The sequence below is a fragment of the Saccoglossus kowalevskii genome, chromosome 7, assembly GCF_978046115.1.
Source record: "Saccoglossus kowalevskii chromosome 7, keSacKowa6.1, whole genome shotgun sequence".
Classification (NCBI taxonomy): domain Eukaryota; kingdom Metazoa; phylum Hemichordata; class Enteropneusta; family Harrimaniidae; genus Saccoglossus; species Saccoglossus kowalevskii.
In genome coordinates this window covers 40,057,917-40,077,183 of record NC_140647.1, presented here as the reverse complement: position 1 = coordinate 40,077,183, position 19,267 = coordinate 40,057,917, and the positions used below count along the sequence as shown (strand labels likewise).

The window sequence follows — 19,267 nt, the reverse complement described above, 5'->3', positions numbered from 1 at the left end:
TCCATGATGATTTAATACACAATTAGATCAAAGATGGCCGACTGGCAGCCATCTTGTTTTTTGAAAATGTCGTATTTTGGACATGTTTTGTCAGTTTTCATTCAAATTTGGCACATACATGTACTTTATACATGTTAGGATGCATGTCCATGACAATTTGTTTCAAAATCTGGTCAAGGATGGCCGATTGACAGCCATCTGACTTTTTGGCCTTACTATATTTCCACAATTTAAGTACCATTTTCATTCGTATTTGGCACATATATCAAACATATCAGTGTGTTTCATAATCAGATCAAAGATGGCCGAATAACGGCTGTTTTTATTTTTGGCCATAATACTACTACACAGAACACGTGTTTTGACGTAAATGTTTCAAGGACACACTCGCGACAACCCCTCCGTTTTAATATGACGAGCACAAAGAGAACTTTCAAAAATTTAATGGGGACTGTGTCATTTTCAATGACTTGTTCACTGTCAAATTGGTTGCATATTAGTTTTTAGGAGCTATGGAAATTTTACTTTACCATCAGATATTGTATCAGATCAAAAAATGAATTGTGTCTTGAGAAGTGCAAATAGAATGTGTATGTATAGACTGATTAATAGATCTCTGGGGACTATTTTCATTACTGGGGCTAAATGTTCACTCTTGATTCTGTAACAATACTTGTTTGTTTTTTCAGAAAAAGCCAGTAATTCAACTGAAAGCTGCCTCTGCGTTGACTCGGATATTAGTATTATGTGATAATACTGTAGCATTACTTAATATGTTTAACCTGGAGGTAAGACTTGGATATTAGTATTGTGTTATAATAATTTAAAAGTAATATTAATATGAGTAATGTGCTATTCACATTGTCTTATTGTTTTACAATGTAGCTGTGTTAATATATTGTTTTATTCAATCCACTCCAAACATTGTTTCAATTCTGTGTTTTTTTTGACACTGATGTAACATACAATAACTAACCACAGAGAATATATGTGAATCAAGAGATGGCATTCTTTTTTTTTGCAACCTTGCCATTGTTGGTTACTTTGTAGTAACTAATAATCTTTTGTTGATGTTGACAATGACACAATTTGGACTTGCGATATTTTCTTAGTCCAGGTTTGGACACAGTCCTAAAACAGCGTCTTATGTGTGTCCGTGCATCCATGTGTCTGCACGTCCATGCACTCGTGCATGCTTCCGAACATATAACTTAGACATGCCTTGACCGATAATATTCAAACTTCACACATACATAATATTATACATACATGTATGTATATCAATTTGTTTCACGATCTGATTCAAGATGGCCGAAAGGCGGCCATTTTTGTTCTGAAAAATCATCAAAATCAAGCATTTATGGATGGATTTTGTTCAAACTCGGTACATATGTCGGACATTGTGGATCCTTGGTGCACATTTCGTTTTTCAGATCAGATTTAAAATGACCAATTGGTGGTTATTTTTTTTAAATAATGAAGTTTTAGTGCCATATCTTTGCCATGCTTTGAATGATTATGTTTAAATTTTATATATTTATTGTAGATCATGTCATAGATATACAGATGTATTTGTTAGACTAGACTATCTGATTTAAAATGGCCAAATGGTGGCCATGTTTGTGCTAAAAAATCAAGCATTTCTGTCATTCCGGAACTGAAACTTGGTTGTTTAAGGATAGATTTTGTTCAAACTTGGTACATACATACCGGTAAGACATTATGGGTCCCTGATGCATGTCATTTTATTTTTCAAATCGGATTCAAAATGGCTGACTGGTGGCCATTTTGTTTTAATAAATGCCGTTTTTGAGCCACATCTGTGACATGATTTGACTGATTAAGTTTAAATTTTATATATTCATTATACATCATGTTATAAATATACAACCAGTGGCCATTTTGTTTTAATTAATGTACTTGACCATCAGATACAAGATGACTGAATATCAATCATTTCAATGTTAAAAAATCATCATAATCAAGCATCAGCTTCTGGATCCATATCTCTGACATGTTTATGTTTGAACTATATTCCTATAAACAAAATTATATATCTTAAGTTTGATAACTAATGAGGACAGTGCCATGCATGGCTCGTTTGTTTTTGGCAAAAAAACGCAAAAAGTTGAGTTGGCGAAAGGACATCTTGTTAACATTCCATGACAACACTTTAAAATTGTTTCAATTTGAAAGTTAACATTTCCTTTATTCCAAAACCACATCTCTGCCATGCATAGACACATTTGGTTCAAGCTTAGTATAGAAATTATGTGGTCATTTGTCATATTGGCTTTTAAATCAGATTGAAAATGGCTGACTGGTGCGTATCTATATTTAACCAATGCTGTTCCACAGATGTATCTATGACATGCCCTAATGTTATATCATGGGACACATATACACATGCATTCCTATATGAACTTGAAATGGAAACAGATGAGGATTGTGTCGTTATGATTTGCTGCTATATTTAAAAAAAAAAATGTTATTAAGACCCATGGGATATTTCCTTATTTATCTGAAAGATCACGCCTCATTTCTAAGCCCGGACGTCAACACATCTTCGGTACAACACTCATTTTCTCACCGATCCTGTGATTGTCAATTTGTATTTTTTTATTTCACACTTTTGAAAAAACAATTATTTTGTGTTTATTTCACCAAAGATTTGATTCATCACCCATGGGTGATTTTTCAGATAAATATGGTTAATTCAGTGGAAAATCAACAAGGAAATTAAAAATGTTGCACTAATAGGAGAATGTGTTAAATGTGTTCAAAATCAAAATGCCACCATCTCTACATTCAAGGGATTACTACTCTATATTGAACTTTTTTTGTAGCCAATGTTAAGTGGTGCCAAGATCAGGGGGGTAAGTATTCTCACTAATCTATTGTGAAAATTTCAACTGCTTTTAAATAATTAGTTTTTTTTTACAAAATTACATTGACATTTTGAACTGGTTGTTGAAAACAGTGACTACAAAAAAATTAGGTGGCATACATGATACAATCATTAGTTGACAGAATATTTCCGTCAAAACACAGTCACAAAATGGTTTACAAATATCTATTATCATTATGAAAGCTGTAAAAACTTTTTCCATACATGTTTACCTTTTAACAAGTGATAATTGAGCAGCAAAATCACTGCCAACAGTTTTAGAGAACCCAAAACAGCACAATGCTTTGAAAGGTCTTCTAGAATTTCAGAAACCAGTTGTGATGATTTGAGGCTATGACACAAGTTTAGTCATTTGCATAATGTTATTGATACATTGTATGGAACATCTCTTGAAAACTTTGGCTCAGTTCCAGGCCTAGCAGTTGAGTAATAAACATCTTAGTTACAAGTGCTTCTCTCCAGTGCGTCATTCTCCTCCCGGATTTGGTGACCAATAATTTCTTGGTTCACTTTACTCTGAGAAGTCAGTTCTCAGTTTACACCTGGTCCAGTAAATTACAAATATCTGCTAAATAATTAAGTGGTTGTATTTTTAAAGTACAATGTATATTAAAACACAAAATTTGCATTTAATAAATTTATTAGGAATTAAAAACGTTAAATTATCCATAAAGTTGCCATAAAATATGTTACCATAGTACATGTATGGTATTATTAGGTTTAACACTGTAAACACTGCTCTATTGTAGGTTACATCATTTTGTGTGAATGAGAATCCAACGAGTAGTAATCCATTCAGCATTCAGGTAATATCTACATATTATAAATAACCCTAATAGCATACCAGTAGTTAAAAAATAAATAATATCAACAAGTTTGAGGCCGCATGTTTGTTTTTATATTTAACGGTATATTAGTTCATAGTTAAGTTTGCATGAATAAACTCAGGCTCCAGCTTAGACATAGACAGACATGGCTGTTGTATCTTCTATGACTTTTGTCATGCCAGAATAGAGTTTGAATTTTTACGACTGGTATATTCTGGTTGTCATGACATTCCAGGAATTGTTGATGTTGTATACTGAAGTTTAGTACTTCTATTTATTTCATCAAGGTAATTTTACTACCAGTACTCGTGTATTGTACATACATGTGGGTTTCAGAATTGTTCATTTAACAGAAATGTTGTTATATTATATTGTATTTAGGTCTGATTGACCACTGTTGTGTGCTGTTTTTGACTCCCGTGTGCGAAGTACAAAAGGGGAGTCTTTGCAGTTAGTGTGTCTGTCTGTGTGTGTGTGTGTGTGTGTGTGTGTGTGTGTGTGTGTGTGTGTGTGTGTGTGTGTGTGTCTGTTCCACTATATCTCAAGAACATTGATTTTTGATGAAACTTGGTGCATAGATGCTCTGGACCAATGCGCAGATTTGATTAGGTTTTGGTAAAAATCTGTGCAATATTAATTACCTAATTTGCACAATGATTAATAAATTGTTGGCTTTTCCACTGATATCTCAAATACTAATCATCACATTTCAATAAAACTTGGTACATAGATGTCATAGGACACTGCACAAACCTTATAGTTTTTAGGGTAATATCAGTACATATTAATTACTTAATTTGCATAATCAATTAATTTTCATATTTTGATATTTCAAGTTGTAATCATCACATTTCAATGAGACTTGCTACATAGATCTTCTAGGACTATGCAGAGACCTGATTAGTTTTAATTGGATATTAATTACCTAATTTGCATAATGTTCCACTGATATATAAAGAACCATGAATTGGATTTTAATGAAATTTTTGAAGAGAACTATGCAGAGACCCAATTAGTTTTTGGTAAATATTTATGCTTATTAATAACCTAATTAACATAATTAATTAACACTGATATCTCAATTACTGATCATCACATTTGAATAAAATTTGGTACATAAATGCTCTAGGACAATAGACAGGCCTGATTAATTTTGGGTTAAAATTTGTTCATATTAATTATCTAATTAGCATAATAATTCATAATTAGTTACCTGATTTACATAATTAGTTTTCTGCTTTTCCATCAATATCTCATGTACAAGTAATTTTTAATTATTTTTTAATAATGTGTCTTCAATACTCTCAGCACACGGGAGTTCTTTCTAAGCTTTCTTTGATTGTTTGTTTGCATGCGCTTCATGTATAAAAATCTTGGCTTTTAAAATGTCAGACAGTCGTCTGTAGCTAGTTGATACCTACACAAATCTTAAATATGATAACAATTTAGGAAGCGATTATGGAATTGAAATTCATACAAACTATTTGAAGTGTGATGCAACAGTTACTTGTACATGTAAATGGAGAACATTCTGGATGTTGTCATTTAAAACTTGGACAAGACATATTTGTAATACAGCCTTTTACAAAATGATTGTTTTATTCGGTATAATAATACAAATATTGACCCCAGCCTCGGTCGATACTGTAAAATACTTTATTTTCGCTATTTTTGCTGAAGGGCTGATTCAGTGAAAATAAAATCCAGCGAATATACCCTTTTTCCTATATTTCACATTCAACTCATCAAAAATCAGTGAAAATAAATTCCATACAAAACACCGAAAAGCCTTTTCAGTGCAAATTAATTCCAGCGAAAATAAAGTATTTTACAGTATACAAATTATTTGTATAACATAATGTATATAGTCAGACAGACAGTTGAAAAGTTTGATTCCATTTACTAGCTGGATTTAGAAAGTGATTTTACTGCAGCTGTTGTGACTTGGGTACTGATATGTGCATGATACAGATTCTTCCATAAACAGAGAACTTATGGTTTCATGTTTATATGATACTCTTCCATAAACAGAGAACTTATGGTTTCATGTTTATATGATACTCTTCCATAAACAGAGAACTTATGGTTTCATGTTTATATGATACTCTTCCATAAACAGAGAACTTATGGTTTCATGTTTATATGATACTCTTCCATAAACAGAGAACTTATGGTTTCATGTTTATATGATACTTTTGCTCCATTTCATGCTCTACAGATGACAAGCCTAAAGCTTGTAATCTCTCCCATTAATTAGGATGCCTGAGAAAGCTATTTTTTGAAGTGTGAGCAAATTTGTTTAGTTTGATCAGTACTTGATGGTGCCCATAAGTGGAAGCAATACTCCAGGGGTGGCTGAATCAGAAATTTCCACAGTGTATTCATTAAATGTTTGTCCCAGGATTTCTATAGATCATACAAACTTTACTGCAAACATGGTTGATGTGGATATTGTATGCCAAGATCACAGACATATTCTTTTTATTTCCTGATCGATTGCTATACTTTGTACTGGCCATATGTTATAAAATGTTACTATGTCTTATTAGTTCAAATTTGTTTCAAGTTCTGATTTAATATGGCAGATTCATTTCTGCTTTGTTCTACATCAAGAACTCAGTCATATCATGACATGACTTAAATTTGTAGTTCACAATGATCTTTGACTGAGGGTACCTTATAACCTCATTAGTATGCATAAATGTACCCGGTATTTCTAAGCTTACTATAAAAGCTAACCTCATAAGTATGCATAAATGTATTTCTAAGCATACTGTCAAAGCTAACCCCATTAGTATGCATAAATGTACCTGGTATTTCTAAGCATATTATCACTGAGGGTACCTTATAACCTCATTAGTATGCATAAATGTACCTGGTATTTCTAAGCACAATATCACTGAGGGTACCTTATAACCCCATTAGTATGCATAAATGTACCTGGTATTTCGAAGCATACTATCACTGAGGGTACTTTATAACCTCATTAGTATGCATAAATGTACCTGGTATTTCGAAGCATACTATCACTGAGAGTACCTTATAACCCCATTAGTATGCATAAATGTACCTGGTATTTCGAAGCATACTATCACTGAGGGTACCTTATAACCTCATTAGTATGCATAAATGTACCTGGTATTTCGAAGCATACTATCACTGAGGGTACCTTATAACCTCATTAGTATGCATAAATGTACCTGGTATTTCGAAGCATACTATCACTGAGGGTACCTTATAACCCCATTAGTATGCATAAATGTACCTGGTATTTCTAAGCATATTATCACTGAGGGTACCTTATAACCCCATTAGTATGCATAAATGTACCTGGTATTTCTAAGCATATTATCACTGAGGGTACCTTATAACCTCATTAGTATGCATAAATGTACCTGGTATTTCGAAGCATATTATCACTGAGGGTACCTTATAACTTCATTAGTATGCATAAATGTACCTGGTATTTCTAAGCATACTATCACTGAGGGTACCTTATAACCCCATTAGTATGCATAAATGTACCTGGTATTTCTAAGCATATTATCACTGAGGGTACCTTATAACCTCATTAGTATGCATAAATGTACCTGGTATTTCGAAGCACACTATCACTGAGGGTACCTTATAACCCCATTAGTATGCATAAATGTACCTGGTATTTCGAAGCATACTATCACTGAGGGTACCTTATAACCTCATTAGTATGCATAAATGTACCTGGTATTTCGAAGCATACTATCACTGAGGGTACCTTATAACCCCATTAGTATGCATAAATGTACCTGGTATTTCTAAGCATATTATCACTGAGGGTACCTTATAACCTCATTAGTATGCATAAATGTACCTGGTATTTCGAAGCATATTATCACTGAGGGTACCTTATAACTTCATTAGTATGCATAAATGTACCTGGTATTTCTAAGCACACTATCACTGAGGGTACCTTATAACCTCATTAGTATGCATAAATGTACCTGGTATTTCGAAGCATACTATCACTGAGGGTACCTTATAACCTCATTAGTATGCATAAATGTACCTGGTATTTCGAAGCATACTATCACTGAGGGTACCTTATAACCTCATTAGTATGCATAAATGTAGCTGGTATTTCTAAGCACACTATCACTGAGGGTACCTTATAACCCCATTAGTATGCATAAATGTACCTGGTATTTCTAAGCATATTATCACTGAGGGTACCTTATAACCTCATTAGTATGCATAAATGTACCTGGTATTTCGAAGCATACTATCACTGAGGGTACCTTATAACCTCATTAGTATGCATAAATGTACCTGGTATTTCGAAGCATAATATCACTGAGGGTACCTTATAACCTCATCAGTATGCATAAATGTACCTGGTATTTCGAAGCATACTATCACTGAGGGTACCTTATAACCTCATTAGTATGCATAAATGTATTTCTAAGCATACTTACAAATCTTGTGTTTATACTGGAAAATGTAAAGTGTAAATTAGGTGTGTCACTAGCTATTATGACCACAACAAATAAAATTATTCAAAGCAAGCTAGTTTCTTTGCTTATTTAATAGTATTGTATAGTGTTGCTTTATAATGATGTATGTTGTAATATATGTTACAGGTCTGTGTGGCAACAAAAAAAAGATTAATTCAGTTATACACTGTCACTGAAGATAAAATGATTTTAAATAAAGACATAACAACTGTAGATATCCCAATTACGCTGGTAAGCAACACATTTTTCAATTTTCTGATTGTTATATTCAAGGCATATACATAAGACCATAGTATGTTGACTGTAAGGGAAAATGTGAAGTACAACAGGTTGTCATGGTGATTAATCCGAGAGGACTAATGGCATACAATATGATTATTTAGTTTTAGTGCATATTGATCATATAATCTGCATTCTTTGTTGAAGTGAAGGAAAAGTTATGCTTATATTATTTCTTGTTTTATTAGGATATGGACAGTTATTTTATCTGTGTGGCACATACATGTAATTATGTAATGGTCAATTTTGATAACTTAGAATCAACAGATTTATTTCCATTTGAACCTGACCTAACAAATCCTATAGTGAAAAGAATCGGACAAGTAAGTACTAATGCCATCATTCCCAGTAAATTGAGTTTATCCCTGGAATGCCATCATTCACAGTAAATTAAATTTAACCCTTGAATGCCATCATTCCCACTAAATTGAATTTAACCCTTAATTCTCATTAAATTGAATTTAACCCTTGAATGCCATCATTCCCACTAAATTGACTTTATTTCTTGAATGCCATCATTCCCAGTAAATTGAATTTAACCCTTGAATGCCATGATCCCCACTAAATTGAATTTAACCCTTGAATGCCATGATCCCCACTAAATTGAATTTAACCCTGAATGCCATCATTCCCAGTAAATTGAATTTAACCCTTGAATGCCATCATTCCCAGTAAATTGAATTTAACCCTTGAATGCCATCATTCCCAGTAAATTAAATTTAACCCTTGAAAGCCATCATTCCCAGTAAATTGAATTTATCCCTTGAATGCTACGATTCCCACTAAATTGAATTTAATCCTTGAATGCCATCATTCCCAGTAAATTGAATTTAACCCTTGAATGCCATTATTCCCAGCAAATTGAATTTAACACTTGAATGCCATCATTCCCACTATATTGAATTTATCCATTGAATGCCATCATTCTTACTAAATTGAATTTAGCCCTTGCATGCTATAATTCCCACTAAATTAAATGCCATCATTCCCAGTCAATTGAATTTAACTTTTGAATGCCATCATTCCCAGTAAATTGAATTTATCCCTTGAATGCTACGATTCCCACTAAATTGAATTTAATCCTTGAATGCCATCATTCCCAGTAAATTGAATTTAACCCTTGAATGCCATGATTCCCACTAAATTGAATTTAACCTTTGAATGCCATCATTCCTACTATATTGAGTTTCACTTCAATGCCATCATTCCTACTAAATTGAATTTAGCCCTTGAATGCTATAATTCCCACTAAATTGAATGCCATCATTCCCAGTCAATTGAATTTAACTCTTGAATGCCATCATTCCCACTAAATTGTCTTTATATCTTGAATGATATCATCCCCACTAAATTGAATTTAAGCTTTGAATGCTTTGATTCCTTGTAAATTGAATTTAATCCTTGAATGCCATGATTTCCACTAAATTGAATTTAACCTTTGAATGCCATCATTCCTACTATATTGAGTTTAACACTTCAATGCCATCATTCCCAGTAAATTGAATTTAACTCTTGAATGCCATCATTCCCACTAAATTGTCTTTATATCTTGAATGATATCATCCCCACTAAATTGAATTTAAGCTTTGAATGCTTTGATTCCTTGTAAATTGAATTTAATCCTTGAATGCCATGATTTCCACTAAATTGAATTTAACCTTTGAATGCCATCATTCCTACTATATTGAGTTTAACACTTCAATGCCATCATTCCCAGTATATTGAATTTAATCCTTGAATGATATCATTCCCACCAACTTGAATATAATCCTTGAATGCCATCATTTCCAGTAAATTGAGTTTAAACCTTTAATGCCATTATTCCCAGTTAATTGAATTCAACCCTTGAATGCCATCATTCCCAGTAAATTGAATTTAATCCTTGAATGATATTATTCCCACTAAATTGAATTTAAGCCTTGAATGCCTTGATTCTTAGTAAATTGACTTTATTCCTTGAATGCCATCATTTCTACTAAATTGAATTTAGCCCTTGAATGCTATAATTCCCACTAAATTGAATGCCATCATTCCCAGTAAATTGAGTTTAACCCTTGAATGCCATCATTCCCAGTAAATTGATTTTAACCCTTGAATGCCATCATTCCCAGTAAATTGAATTTAACCCTTGAATGCCATCATTCCCACTAAATTGACTTTATCCCTTGAATGTTATCATTCCCAGTAAATTAAATTTAACACTTCAATGCCATCATTCCCAGTATATTGAATTTAATCCTTGAATGATATCATTCCCACCAACTTGAATATAATCCTTGAATGCCATCATTTCCAGTAAATTGAGTTTAACCCTTGAATGCCATCATTCCCAGTTAATTGAATTTAACCCTTGAATGCCATCATTCCCAGTAAATTGACTTACCCTTGAATGATATCATTTCCACTAAATTGAATTTAACCCTTTATTGCCATCATTCCCACTAAATTGAATTTAATCCTTGAATGCCATCATTCCTACTAAATTGAATTTAACCCTTGAATGCCATCATTCCCAGTGAATTGAATTTAACCCTTGAATGCCATGATTTCCACTAAATTGAATATATTCCTTGAATGCCATCATTCCCACTAAATTGAATTTAACCTTTGAATGCCATCATTCCTACTATATTGAGTTTAGCACTTCAATGCCATCATTCCCAGTATATTGAATTTAATCCTTGAATGATATCATTCCCACCAACTTGAATATAATCCTTGAATGCCATCATTTCCAGTAAATTGAGTTTAAACCTTTAATGCCATTATTCCCAGTTAATTGAATTTAACCCTTGAATGCCATCATTCCCAGTAAATTGAATTTAATCCTTGAATGATATCATTCCCACTAAATTGAATTTAAGCCTTGAATGCCTTGATTCTTAGTAAATTGACTTTATTCCTTGAATGCCATCATTTCTACTAAATTGAATTTAGCCCTTGAATGCTATAATTCTCACTAAATTGAATGCCATCATTCCCAGTAAATTGAGTTTAACCCTTGAATGCCATCATTCCCAGTAAATTGATTTTAACCCTTGAATGCCATCATTCCCAGTAAATTGAATTTAACCCTTGAATGCCATCATTCCCACTAAATTGACTTTATCCCTTGAATGTTATCATTCCCAGTAAATTAAATTTAACACTTCAATGCCATCATTCCCAGTATATTGAATTTAATCCTTGAATGATATCATTCCCACCAACTTGAATATAATCCTTGAATGCCATCATTTCCAGTAAATTGAGTTTAACCCTTGAATGCCATCATTCCCAGTTAATTGAATTTAACCCTTGAATGCCATCATTCCCAGTAAATTGAATTTAATCCTTGATTGATATCATTCCCACCAACTTGAATATAATCCTTGAATGCCATCATTTCCAGTAAATTGAGTTTAAACCTTGAATGCCAACAATCCCACTAAATTGACTTTATTGAATTTAACACTTGAATGCCATGATTCCCACTAAATTGAATTTAACCTTTGAATGCCATCATTCCTACTATATTGAGTTTAACACTTCAATGCCATCATTCCTACTAAATTGAATTTAGCCCTTGAATGCTATAATTCCCACTAAATTGAATGCCATCATTCCCAGTCAATTGAATTTAACTCTTGAATGCCATCATTCCCACTAAATTGTCTTTATATCTTGAATGATATCATCCCCACTAAATTGAATTTAAGCTTTGAATGCTTTGATTCCTTGTAAATTGAATTTAATCCTTGAATGCCATGATTTCCACTAAATTGAATTTAACCTTTGAATGCCATCATTCCTACTATATTGAGTTTAACACTTCAATGCCATCATTCCCAGTAAATTGAATTTAACTCTTGAATGCCATCATTCCCAGTAAATTGAATTTAACCCTTGAATGCCATCATTCCCACTAAATTGTCTTTATATCTTGAATGATGTCATCCCCACTAAATTGAATTTAAGCTTTGAATGCTTTGATTCCTTGTAAATTGAATTTAATCCTTGAATGCCATGATTTCCACTAAATTGAATTTAACCTTTGAATGCCATCATTCCTACTATATTGAGTTTAACACTTCAATGCCATCATTCCCAGTATATTGAGTTTAACACTTCAATGCCATCATTCCCAGTATATTGAATTTAATCCTTGAATGATATCATTCCCACCAACTTGAATATAATCCTTGAATGCCATCATTTCCAGTAAATTGAGTTTAAACCTTTAATTGCCATTATTCCCAGTTAATTGAATTTAACCCTTGAATGCCATCATTCCCAGTAAATTGAATTTAATCCTTGAATGCCATGATTTCCACTAAATTGAATTTAACCTTTGAATGCCATCATTCCTACTATATTGAGTTTAACACTTCAATGCCATCATTCCTACTAAATTGAATTTAACCCTTGAATGCCATCATTCCCAGTGAATTGAATTTAACTCTTGAATGCCATGATTTCCACTAAATTGAATTTATTCCTTGAATGCCATCATTCCCACTAAATTGAATTTATCCCTTGAATGCCATCATTCCAAGTAAATTGACTTACCCTTGAATGATATCATTTCCACTAAATTGAATTTAACCCTTTATTGCCATCATTCCCACTAAATTGAATTTAATCCTTGAATGCCATCATTCCTACTAAATTGAATTTAACCCTTGAATGCCATCATTCCCAGTGAATTGAATTTAACCCTTGAATGCCATGATTTCCACTAAATTGAATATATTCCTTGAATGCCATCATTCCCACTAAATTGAATTTATCCCTTGAATGCCATCATTCCAAGTAAATTGACTTACCCTTGAATGATATCATTTCCACTAAATTGAATTTAACCCTTTATTGCCATCATTCTCACTATATTGAAATTAACCCTTGAATGCCATCATTCCCACTATATTGAATTTAACCTTTGAATGCCATCATTCCCACTGTATTGAATTCAACCCTTGAATGCCATCATTCCCAGTAAATTGAATTTAACCCTTGATTCCCAGTAAATTAAATTTAACCCTTGAATGCAATCATTCTCAACAAATTGAATTTATCCCTTGAATGCCATCATTCCCACTAAATTGAATTTAACCCTTGAATGCCATCATTCCCACTAAATTGACTTTATTCCTTGAATGCTATCATTCCCACTAAATTGAATTTAACCCTTGAATGCCATCATTCCTACTAAATTGACTTTATCCCTTGAATGCTATCATTCCCACTAAATTGAATTTAACCCTTGAATTCCTTGATTCCCAGTGAATTAAATTTAACCCTTGAATGCCATCATTCCCACTATATTGAATTTAATCCTTGAATGCCATCATTCCCACTATATTGAATTTAATCCTTGAATGCAATCATTCCCACTAAATTGTCTTTATATCTTGAATGATATCATTCCCACCAACTTGAATTTAACCCTTGAATGCCATCATTCCCACTAAATTGAGTATAATCCTTGAATGCAATCATTCCCACTAAATTGTCTTTATATATTGAATGCCATCATTGCCACTAAATTGAATTCATCTATTGAATGCCATCATTCCCACTAAATTGACTTTATTCCTTGAATGCCGTGATTCCCACTAAATTGAAGTTAGCCCTTGAATGCCATTATTCCCACTAAATTGGATTTATTCCTTGAATGCCATCATTCCCAGTAAATTGAATTTAACCCTTGAATGCCATCATTCCAAGTAAATTGAATTCAACCCTTGAATGCAATCATTCCCACTAAATTGACTTTATTTCTTGAATGCCATCATTCCCAGTAAATTGACTTTATTCCTTGAATGCCATCATTCCCAGTAAATTGAATTTAACCCTTGAATGCCTTGATTCCCAGTAAATTGAATTTAACCCTTGAATGCCATCATTCCTACTAAATTGAATTTAACCCTTGAATGCCATCATTCCCACTCAATTGAATTTAACCCTTGAATGCCATCATTCCCACTAAATTGAGTTTAACCCTTGAATGCCATGATTCCTAGTAAATTGAATTTAACCCTTGAATGCCATCATTCCCACTCAATTGAATTTAACCCTTGAATGCCATCATTCCCACTAAATTGAGTTTAACCCTTGAATGCCATGATTCCCACTCAATTCAATTTAACCCTTGAATGCCATGATTCTCACTGTATTGAGTTTAACCCTTGAATGCCATCATTCCCACCAAATTGACTTTCCTGTGATATGGTTGGTTATTCCCATTATGTGTTTCATGGTGTATATGCCAGTTTCTTTTTAGTTCCCGTTGAAGTTCGAAAACGGGGACTTATAATTCGGTCCGTGCGTGCGTCCGGAGTCATATCTCAGAATTCCTTGGACCGATTCCGTTCATTCTTTGCATGTGCCTAGTACTTTATCTGGGACATGTGCACATGCAGTGGATTAGCGATTTGATTCAAAATGGCCGACTGGCAGCCATCTTGTTTTTTTGAAAATGTTGTATTTTGGACATGCTTTGTCAGTTTTCATTCAAATTTGGTACATAGATTATACATGTTAGGATACATGTCCATGACGATTTATTTCACAATTGGATCAAAGTTGGATGACTGGCAGCAATCTTGTTTTTTGAAAATGTTGTATTTTGGACATGCTTTGTCAGTTTTCATTCAAATTTAGTACATCGATCATACATGTTAGAATACATGTCCCCGACCATCCGTGAGTTCCTGAGTCTGTCCGTCAGTCCGTCCGTTCGTGCGTCAGTCTGTCAATAGTAATATTTCAGAATCCTGTGGATTGATTCCATTCATTCTTTGTATGTGCCTAGTACCTTATGTGGGACATGTGCACATGCAGTGGTTTAGCGATTCGATTCAAAATGGCCGATTGGCAGCCATCTTGTTTTTTGAAAATGTTGTATTTTGGACATGCTTTGTCAGTTGTCATTCAAACTTGGTACATAGATTATACCTGTTAGGCTACATGTCCAGTACAATTTATTTCGCAATTGGATCAAAGATGGTCGACTGGCAGGCATCTTGTTTTTGTTTTTTATGCAGTATCTTGGAAGTGCTCTGTCAGTTTTCATTCAAATTTGGCACATACATGTACTTTATACATGTTAGGATGCATGTCCATAACAATTTGTTTCGAAATCTGGTCAAGGATGGCCGATTGACAGCCATCTGACTTTTTGGCCTTACTACTATATTTCCACAATTTCTGTACCATTTACATTCGTATTTGGCACATACATCATACATATCAGTGTGTTTCATAATTAGATCAAAGATGGCCAAATAACGGCTGTTTTTATTTTTGTCCATATTACTACTACACGGAACACGTGTTTTGATGTAAATAAGCAATCTGTTGTATACGCCACTTGTTTTTTGTAATTTGATTCAATATGACTGCCCAATGTCCAATTCTTGTGTAAAAGCACTAAATCATATTTTTTTACAAATCCATCTCCTATTAATGGTTTCAATCTCATCTCAATGACTTCATCAGCATCAAATTGATATGTCAGATCACAAAATTTGGGACGAGGACTGTGTCATTAACAATGACTTGTGAATTTTATGACTGTATTAGTTTAATGATTACTTGATCACGTCTTGAGTGATTCTGTTTATCACTGGTAAAAAGAATAAACTTAGTATGTTAAATGGTGCTATGTAATGACTTGATAAAATGATAAAATAAATCACAAATTAAGAGTTATTAAAAGTCGTTACCAAGTGCAATAATGTTAACAGGGACTGTGTCATTTTCAATGAATTGTTTTTAATGTCTATTATCTTAACATTATTTTTGTGTTAGCTCCTTTAATGTATTCACAGTTTGGATTTTAAAATTTATTATATTGTAGGGAGAGTTTTTGTTAAGTGGTCCAAATGCACTTGGTATGTTTGTTACTTGTGAAGGCATATCACAACGGCCACCATTACAATGGTCAAGTAGCGTCATGGCAACAGGATTCACGTTCCCATATGTGTCTGCACTAGATGATGAATTTATCACAGTTCATAGGTATAGTTTAGCAAGGTTATTTGTTATTCTTCAGTAACGAAATGTATTGCATGTGATAATATTAAACACACATTTGCCTTATATAAAAACACTTTTAGATTAGCCTCTCAGTGAGGATTAGTTGTTTCTTCTGTAATTCTTCTTACTTAGGGGATTTGAAGCATTGTGACATATACATATGGTTAATGTTACTACATTGTAATTGTAGTGCAAAACATGTTCTATTAGGAGAAAACAGATAGTTAACACTTCGACTAAAGGTCAACTCTGCTTTGATAGAAAACAACAAAATCTTTGTTGCCCGTAACTGGGACGTTCGGTTAACTGTTAATTAAAGTTTGCGTTCAACAAAAACAAAAATGTATGTTGCCCGTGACTCCAAGTTGAACTTTGAGTTACAATTTAGACATGGTTTCGCAAAAGTTGGAGTTTGTTCTTTGACCATTGATCTGCTTAATGTATAAATAAAAAAAAATACTGTGTGACAATTTGAAATACAGTACTGAATTACCCTGGCATGTCTTGAACACATTGCAGGACGTGTTAAACACATACTGTATTACATCTTGAACACAGTCTGCTTGAGATGTTGAACACTGCGCAACATTTTGAACATACTGCATATGACACACACAATGCATTATGACTTGAACTCCATCTAAGAATTTTTTGACTCCCGTGTGTGTGTGTCTGTTCCACTGATATCTCAAGAACCATACTTTGATTTTTGATGAAACTTTGTGCATAGATGCTCTGGGCCAATAATCAGATTTGATTAGGTTTCGGTAAAAATCCATGCATATTAATTATCTAATTTTACCTAGCATAATTAGTTAAATTTCAGCTTTTCGCCTGATAACTCAAGTAGTGATCATCATATTTCAATGAGACTTGCTACATAGATCCTTTAGGACTATGCAGAGACCTGATTAGTTTTAGGGTAAATAATTGTGGATATTAATTACCTAATTCGCATAATTAGTTAATTTTTTTCCATGAATGTTCCACTTTTAATGAAACTTCAATGAATCTAGGACTATGCAGCGACCCAATTAGTTGTTTGTAAATATTTATGCTTATTAATCACCTAATTAAAATACTTAACACTGATATCTCATCACATTTAAATAAAATTTGGTACATAAATGCTCTTGAACAATAAACAGGCCCGATTAATTTTGGTTTGAAATTTGTTCATATAAATTCTCTAATAGTAATTCATAGTTTTTTTGTTCTAATCACATTTCAATGAAATCTTTGTTGCCTGTAACTGGGACATTTCAATGAAACTCAGCACACGGGAGTTCTTTTTAAGCTTTCTTTGATTATTTTTTATTATTTAGTATCTTAGATCAACAGCAAAAACAGACCATTCCATTCCAGGGAGGGAAGGTGATGAATAATTTTGAGGGGAGATTATTTGTTGCATCCAATAAAGAAGTCTATTCTTTAGTGCCTGTGCCAGTCGATAAACAGGTAAGGATTGTTTGTATAAGCAGATAAACAACTAAATGTACACCATATCCATCAACAGATAATTTTCATCAATTGAATTGTCATATTAAATTGTAGATCATCACTGTGTGATAATGGAAAGTGGAAATTAGCTATTAAGAATCAAAATCATGTCTGCTTTCCAATAAATGAACAAAGTAATACTGTGATAATAATATATGACAGATACATGTGTGTGTTAATGTAGTTATTAAAAATAAATGAAAAAAAAAGAATTGTACAATGACTTTTTTAAAGTGCCTGTGAAATAGCTGCTATTTTCACGCCTAAAATTATCCATTGATACATAAATATTATTATTTTTTTATGTTTCTAAGCATGAATTATTTTTTTAAGTGAAAAAATGTGTTTTAAACTCAATCTACGGCAACTTTATTTTTTGTGTATATATATTTTAAAACGAGGCTCCTCATTAGCTTCTTATTTGCATACAGAAATTCCCCTTGTGACGTTAGTAGGGGAAGTCGCATGGCAGCTTGCATTGCCAATACGTGTAAATAAGGCAAATTTCTTCTGCAGTTTTCTCGTCTTTGACTAAATTTTCACTTATGTACTTCGTCGAGGGGGAATGGACCATAATGAACACATAGTATCAATTTTTGTTGCATGGGGTTGAGTTAGATGCGAAATGTGCTCGTTCTGGTGTAGCTGGTCACCGTGATCGTCAGCGGCGCACGTTTGTACACTGTCGCTGGACAAAATAGAATTTGACGTGGGAATTATCTCGTTATTTAGGAGGTTACTAGGCACGTCACTACACTGTTTTATTTCATCGATCGTCTGAGTAAAACTTTCACAATTAAAATAAAAGAGAACATATTTTGACATTCTAAACATTAGACCATAGTGATCACTATAAAATAATTTAATCACAGTTACTAAATAAATGACAGCCGCGTGGAAATAAATTGAAATTTTGTTGAAATAGGTGAACGCGTCGGGTCACAAAGAGGACAAGTGCGTTAAAAGCGGCGTTTAATTGGATAACAAAAATAATCAAGATCGACACACATACAGATGAATTCAGAGTGGATTCGAGTTAGCGTGATCCATGGCGTGATTGTCATAATTATAACATCATATTAAAACTTTATTTGGTGGAACAGCATTGACCAAGCCCGGATTCTTATTTCAGAAATTATTACGCAGATCAAGCTGCAAGCATGGAGGTAAAAAAAGAACAGAGGTGTGAATTCGACATTCAACACAAACCACCAAACAATTCAGAAACTTTTAGCCTTCGAAAA

The 19,267-nt window shown here is 33.2% G+C and overlaps 1 protein-coding gene across 2 annotated transcripts in view; it reads left to right on the top strand.

Annotated features, from left to right (window-relative positions):
* LOC102800727 (transforming growth factor-beta receptor-associated protein 1-like) overlaps positions 1-19,267 on the top strand; it is a 219,735-nt gene that overhangs the window by 138,238 nt on the left and 62,230 nt on the right. For both annotated transcript variants that reach the window (XM_085501557.1, XM_085501558.1), the window contains 7 exons: positions 690-788; positions 2,847-2,876; positions 3,658-3,714; positions 8,352-8,456; positions 8,693-8,827; positions 16,345-16,505; positions 17,849-17,981. In XM_085501557.1, the coding sequence (XP_085357683.1) occupies positions 690-788; positions 2,847-2,876; positions 3,658-3,714; positions 8,352-8,456; positions 8,693-8,827; positions 16,345-16,505; positions 17,849-17,981 (720 nt within the window). The remainder of the gene's footprint in view (positions 1-689; positions 789-2,846; positions 2,877-3,657; positions 3,715-8,351; positions 8,457-8,692; positions 8,828-16,344; positions 16,506-17,848; positions 17,982-19,267) is intronic.